This window comes from Amyelois transitella, chromosome 10 (genome assembly GCF_032362555.1).
Source record: "Amyelois transitella isolate CPQ chromosome 10, ilAmyTran1.1, whole genome shotgun sequence".
In the NCBI taxonomy this organism is placed as follows: Eukaryota; Metazoa; Arthropoda; class Insecta; order Lepidoptera; family Pyralidae; genus Amyelois; species Amyelois transitella.
Window position 1 is genome coordinate 7648491 of NC_083513.1, and position 7215 is coordinate 7655705.

Below are 7215 nucleotides of genomic sequence, written 5' to 3' on the forward strand. Positions count from 1 at the left end.
TATTTGGCTTAATGATAGAATTGAGATTCAAATAGTAACAGGTTGCTAGCCCATCGCCTAGAAAAGAATCCCAAGTTTGTAAGCCTATCCCTTAGTCGCCTTTTACGACATCCATGGGTAAGAGATGGAGTGATCCTATTCTTTTTTGTATTGGTGCCGGGAACCACACGGCACTTAACTTAAAACTTTAAAATAAGACGGTTTATGTAGTACTTTATTTGTTTGGATAATTCCTACACTCGTTTATTCTAGAGTACTTTTTTAATAATAAAAATGTTTGCATTAAGCGAATGCTAGTGCAAATATAAAGTCTTTAGAATTGGCGAAGTTGAATCGGGCACTTATTTAGCTGAAAACTGTGTCAGTCAAATCGCGATCTCGTAGAAAGCATTCAATTTGAATAGCAAAACCTATATTTAAATATAAATTTTTTTGTCTACTGGCTTTAATCTCTGTTACATCCTCACCTCGGATATGCGCCTTTTAACCCTGGATTGTTTTTGCTTTTTGGTTTTATTTTTGATGCAACTTATTCTTAACGGTTCCCAGGAAATTAAACGGCATAATTTAACGTTTTATAAGATCAAGAAATAACATGTAGTCATAAACATAACCTGCGATATAAACGTCATACCGTCAGAATTAACTGTCACCTCATTCTAGCAATAAAGCCGGGCACGCTTTTAATTTCTGCTGGTATTTAGACCAATGTGAGGGGGCTTTATGACGTCAGCGCGCAGCCTTAATTGTAGACCCAGTCGCTGCAAATCTATTGTTCAATTTGCCTGTTGTGCGATATTTATTTTATTGAAATGAGTTTTTGTTATTTAAGATGTCATTAGAGAAGACTTTCTAATGTTTTCCTAATGTGTAAAAATTAAATGTTTTTTTTTTCTTTTTCAGGTAATGATTTCCAGCCAACTAATAGCAAACCAGTTTGAGGTATAAGCAACGTAACATTTTGAAGATTCTTAAAACGACTTTAACATAGATACAGCTAACAATCAAGGATTCAATAAACACATGTTCTTCTTTTTTATTATATAATTTATTAGAAAAGTTTCTAAAAATAATATATATGTTATGTTACGACTTAGGGAAAGGCTAATAAACTTGGGATTCTTCTTATAAACGATGGGCTAGTAACATGTCACTATTTGAATCTCAATTCCATCATTCAGCCTTATAGCTGAACGTGGCTTTAAAGTCTTTTCATGACTGTTGGCTCTGTCTACCCCGCAAGAGATAAAGATATGTATGACCTGGTGGTCTGTTTGGATGATATTTTGCTTTTTAAAAACTCACAGACGACCAACTTTGGGAACTGGCACTACTACGCCGCGACTATATCTCCACTTGACAATACAAAGTTTACAATTGTGTGTCCCAAGCTATAACACGTCCCACTTTGTACGATTGTGTGTCTGTTTCCAATCGATGTTGTGGTCGGAATAGATTTTAGTGCGGTGCACATTTTTTCATTGATGACTTCAGTTGCAACCACTTTGCTGAGGCAATCAGTGTTCTGCTACTTTCGACTAGTTTAGCCATTAGTGTTTTGGGAGACAATTCTACGATTTCGCTTTTAAATTAATCCTAAAATAAATATTTTAAGTTGTAATCACCACCTCAATAGTGACTAGGTATATACCAAATTTTAATTTTTTAAGGCACTGCTGTTTTGCTTTGAAGGGTCAGTACTCTTATTTTCATATTATATTTCACGCCAAGTTTAAATTCTAGTAATCTGTTGTGAAATAACTTACCCTGAAAAAAAAGTCTAAAACGCATATTTACCTACATACCGCTGTATCTATTGGTCTATAATGTGTCTGTGAAATATCCTACTTTTTTGCTTTTTCTTACAAAAATGGTCTAGTTTTCTTTTTACATGTTCTCATAATGAGATTATGAGACAACTTATGTTCAGACCGACCTTCAGAATGAATAATTTTTCGTCAGAACTATTTTCAATAGAAAATTTGTGCTAAAATGTCTATGTCGCATTGAACTATGTTTACTGATTTGAATAGGCACTGATTTAACACATTTACATATTTCAGATGCCGAGCAAAGGAAAAACACTTGTCTGATTCGTACACCATTTTTCATTCACAAATTTTCTACATGCTGAAATTCATAAATGTATGTATTGTGATAACAAAAATTGTGTTAAATGTATGTTTTTGATATAAAAGAATGCTCATTAGAAATTATTGCATAAAATATGATTCTTCTTTTAAACGAAAGGCTAGCAACCTGTCTCCCTAAATCTCACTATTATATTAAAACCAGACTTGCCTTTGTGTATTTAATGGTTCTACCCCATAACGTTTACATTATATATTTTGCCGTTACTGTTTTATTTTACTTAAAAAATCTTCTTTTTGACTATAACGTGAAGATATTAATTTTACCAACCGCTTGATTGGCATTAAGGCTATTAGCCGCTACAGGGGCACTTAGTTAACCGGCAAAAGAAATGATAATTATTTGAATAATGCAACGAGCAAAGCATCAAAGAATATAAATATTCAAGAATACGATGTTCATTTTTGCCATCTTTTTTAAAGCTATTGTGAGAGAACAAAGCAGGAGAAAGAATTTTCATATTTAACGGTCTGTAGTATGGAATTTTGTACCTGAGTTAAATGAAATATTTTTTGGATGTACTTATTAAACTCGTGACGTAATGAAAGCGTTTCAATATTAATTTAGTCTTTATAACAAAAGCTTGTTGTCTTTGACGAGCTCAAAACTCCTTGCAAAATGTATGGAATCGTACTCAAGTTCCATTTTAACTCAATACTAGTCTGTATTGGAATAATTTTATTAGTATCGGTCTTGATTTCCTTTCGGAAGAAGTTTCAATACCTTGTTCAATCGAGTTAGACGTACTAAGAACCTCTAAGTCCTAAAGTGACATGATTGGTTTTGCATCCGCCACTAAAGAAAGTTAGTTTGATTTATGAGCTATATGTTACTGTCTGAAACCTTTTCATAGACTTTAAGTAGTTGAAAATATTCTATTAAACGTTATCTATTATAATCGTCTCCATGTTTGGTCGGTTTTTATATCATAATTTTATATAAATTCGAAACAATAAACTTATATTTAACTATTATATTATTAATATACATGAGACGCTTACTGAACCACGCAAAATCATGTTAATAAAAACGATTTAAGTAAAATAAAAAACGATGTTTCTATCTTAATTTCCTTTCAGTATTTTCGAGACTGTTGCCTCTGTTTACCCCGTGTGGGATAATTATGTGAATATATGTATGTTTTTACATAATTTAATTTTAGTCCTGTTGAAGTAAACATTATGTGGAAAGTTCGTTTATGTACCAATTGTTTAGTTTTAGGAAATATATGAAACAAAAAGACAACAAGCTTTTGTTATAAAGACTAAATTAATATTGAAACGCTTTCATTACGTCACGAGTTTAATAAGTACATCCAAAAAATATTTCATTTAACTCAGGTACAAAATTCCATACTACAGACCGTTAAATATGAAAATTCTTTCTCCTGCTTTGTTCTCTCACAATAGCTTTAAAAAAGATGGCAAAAATGAACATCGTATTCTGTGAGAAGTTGACTGATTTAGTTAAAGGCAGAGGCATAATCAAAGGTCGCCTCACAAGACTAACAACCTTTATTAATAGCATAACTCGAGATCAATTAAATAGTCAAAAATGCATTGATTTAAAACTGCGTATGCAAGGCGCAGCCAGCTTACTTACTGAATTTAATAATATTCAAACAATGATTGAGAAGATAGTGATAGACTCTGATTTAGATTGCCAATTAAATCAACGAGATTTATTTGAGGATAGCTATTATAGTGCCTTGTCACGAGCTGAATACTTACTTAACCGAGCCGAAGTCTCTGATGGCTCCAGTGTGTGTCATAGTAAAATAAAATCAATTAAATTACCTGTCATATCTATGCCTACATTCGATGGTTCATATGAGCATTGGCTCGAGTTTCGAGATACATTTATGTCTTTAGTTCATAATTCTAATGAAATTAGCGATATTCAAAAATTTCATTACCTAAAATCCTCATTAAAGGGCAGTGCGGAGTTGGTTATAGATTCTGTGGAGTTCTCAGCCAGCAATTATACTATAGCATGGGAATTACTTCTCAATAGATACAATAATAGCAGTATGTTAATACACAACCATGTTAAGGCCTTATTTACCATTCAGAAATTAACTAAGGAGTCGTACCACATGCTCAGGCGCCTAATTGATACAATACTTAAGAATTTAAGAGCTTTAAAAATGCTTGGTGAACCCACTGAGCACTGGGATACACTGGTCATATTCATAGTCACTTCTAAATTAGATGAAACTACTGAACGCGAGTGGGAGCAATATAAGTGTACTATTCGTAAACACAATGAAACTAAATCATCACTAAAGGTGGATGATCTACTCACCTTTCTCAGGGACCGTGCTGAGATGTTGGAAACATTGCAAGCCTCTCATAGTAAGATTAATCTTGATTCCAAAAAACAAACTACACATAAGGCTCAATGCAATGTCTCCACCAAGTCACAACAAAGTCGCACTACCTATAAGAAGCCATGTTTAATGTGTTACAATGATCATGCACTGTATTCCTGTCCAAAGTTTTTGGATGCTAATATAGACACTAAACTACACTTTATAGCTACCAACAAGTTGTGTGAGAACTGTTTACGCTCTGGACATACGTTAGAAACATGTAAGTTTGGTCCGTGTCGAAAATGTAATAGAAAACATAATACGCTAATTCATAGTGACACGTCTAATGACGCTCAAGTAATGACGCTTCATTCAAATTGCAATAATCGTGAGCCGAGAGATGTACCGACCGCGCCCGCGACCCCCGCGGTCCCCGCGGTCGACGTCCCCATGCATCGGTCTAGCACGGCACAGGTAAACAAGCCGCACATAGATAACACTCGCTATACGTTCAATAATCAATCAGTTAAAAGTATAAATTCTGTTTTATTATCGACTGCTATGATTGAAATAGCGGATAATCACAATAATTATCATATTGCACGCTGTCTTCTCGATTCAGGAAGTCAACTTTGTTTTTTGTCTAAGGATTTATGTACAAAACTTAATGTTACTTTAATACAGTCCACTTGTGAAATACGAGGAATAGGTAACTCGGTTACAAACTCAACACAGATCTGTGATGTTGAAATAAGTTACGCGAAGCCTTTTTATATAAATACATACGTAGTACCTGCCGTGACGTGTTTTTTAACCAACGCATGCGTTAGGTCTTTGGTGTTTAGCAGAGTTGAATAAAACCTTTTCCTATGAATGTCTTAGAATGCGACTAAAGAATTGATGCGCTGACTACTGCATCGAAAATATAAAGATGTCGAACAGCATAATAATATGATGTGACTTTAGAGGACTTTGAACTTTTCACCTGATTACTGAAAATGCGATCGGAAACACGCTCTTGAAGAGTGTTACTTGAATACCTGGAAAATACCCACTAACAACCTGAAAATACTTGAATACCCGCGGCTATCGAAACAACCTTTTTGACATTTCTTTATTAGTAAAATAAAACGATTTTCTAAGTTGATTAGTCTATCTTCCAGTAATTAGTGAACGTACTTAATAGGAACCTCACGAACAAACTACTTTCATAAGGCCATATAAAAATACAAAATTTATAAGAAAAAAAAAATGTTTTACTCGAGCGAAACCACGAGAAAATCTAAATATTGTAAGTACTTCTATTATCTGGTTGCATCAAGGCAAATGACACGAGACACATACCTCACGAATGTAGGGCGACGTAAGTGAAAAAGACGAAATCTTTAGTTATATTTCCCGACGTGGGAAAGTTTCAGGGTAAAAACAACATAAAGTTTGATAAGATTGTAACAGTGTCCGTTGTTTTTAGGGTTTCGTATCTGAAAGGTAAAAACGGAACCCCAACACTAGGCCTTCGCTGTCTGTCTGTCTCTCACCAGGCTGTATGTCATAAACAGTAATTGTCTTCGCCAATTATTTATGTATTTTCTAAACATATTTTTTTTATAAACGCAATACTGCATACACGCACTCTTTCACGAATTCAAATTCAAATTCAAAATTTTTATTCATTATTATAGGATACTTCATATCGCTTAATAATTGTCAAAACGTATGGTTTAACAACGTTGGTTGACGTCAAATAAATTACTTAAAACTAAGTTTATTGCCGCTTCCAAGGCGTCAGTGCAGAAGAAGCGGTAACAAACTAACGAACGCACTCAATCCTATTCCTGTCTCACTCCCACTCCTAAAATGTAAAAAAAAAAATTAAAATCTTGCCCATCGTCTCCGCCGCGCAACCGCAACGCTCGCTTGTGAAAAATCTCAAAATTGGGTAAATTTCCGATATAGACGCAAAATTCTATCAAATACGCATCCCGGGGTTGGTCTGTGAAGTGCAATGATTTGTGTTTCCTGAAACCTACCCTATGGATCGTGGAAGACACCGGCGCTGGACGAGAGCTCGAGTTACGAGCTATAAGGTACCATGTCCATATTCCACCGCGAGACCAGTAATATCTAGAAGCTGATTTTTTTTTACAACAAATTCTACATTGTAAAAAAATATGAATGTTTTTTTCTCAATATTAATAACTGAAAAAAACTTACTTAAAATTTACTTGTATACCTATAACCATTCAAAATACAGAAATAAACAACAATAAAGTAACTAGATTTAAAAAATATGACGGCGCGTCCAAAGATATCGTTCATTTCGTACATTCAATACTAACTGTCAAGCGTTGACAGTTGACGTAACACCGAACACTGGGGAGGCGGCCATCTTGATCGGGGCATTGTCGATTGGACAGTTGAAGAGGCAACACGTTGCGCGCGCGCCCCACGTGTTCGGTGGAACGTCTTGATTTTTCATTGTTCGCATAAAGCAATTTAACTTGTGATTAATAATTGTAGAATTAATAAAGAAGCATAACGTTAATCAATACGGTAGTTCGTAATTTCTTTTATAAACTATATCTCCTCGCCCGACTACCCATGTAAAGAAAAATATGGAACAGACACGCGAAACCTCTGATGAGCCTTTATCAGAAGTGGGATCGAGAGGGCTTAACACTGAGGAGACTGCCACCGCTGGTCCATCTTCAAATACAGGCTCCGAGGCGTCAAGCTTCCTGACCAGTATGGAA

General features: G+C 34.7%; 1 protein-coding gene across 1 annotated transcript; it reads left to right on the forward strand.

The window, feature by feature from the left end:
* Positions 1-3571: 3571 nt before the first annotated feature.
* On the forward strand, positions 3572-6933 carry LOC132902176 (uncharacterized). The gene is made up of 2 exons (XM_060946264.1): positions 3572-4994; positions 6818-6933. Exons 1-2 carry the CDS (start codon positions 3572-3574, stop codon positions 6931-6933), a joined length of 1539 nt encoding a protein of 512 aa, XP_060802247.1.
* The last annotated feature ends 282 nt before the right edge of the window (positions 6934-7215 follow it).

Bases quoted from the DNA above. Each gene is read 5' to 3' on its own strand.
- LOC132902176 (XM_060946264.1), top strand. From the start codon at position 3,572: ATGGCAAAAATGAACATCGTATTCTGTGAGAAGTTGACTGATTTAGTT. The intron at 4,995-6,817 runs GTATAAATTCTG...AAGCGTTGACAG, and splicing joins CAATAATCAATCAGTTAAAA to TTGACGTAACACCGAACACT.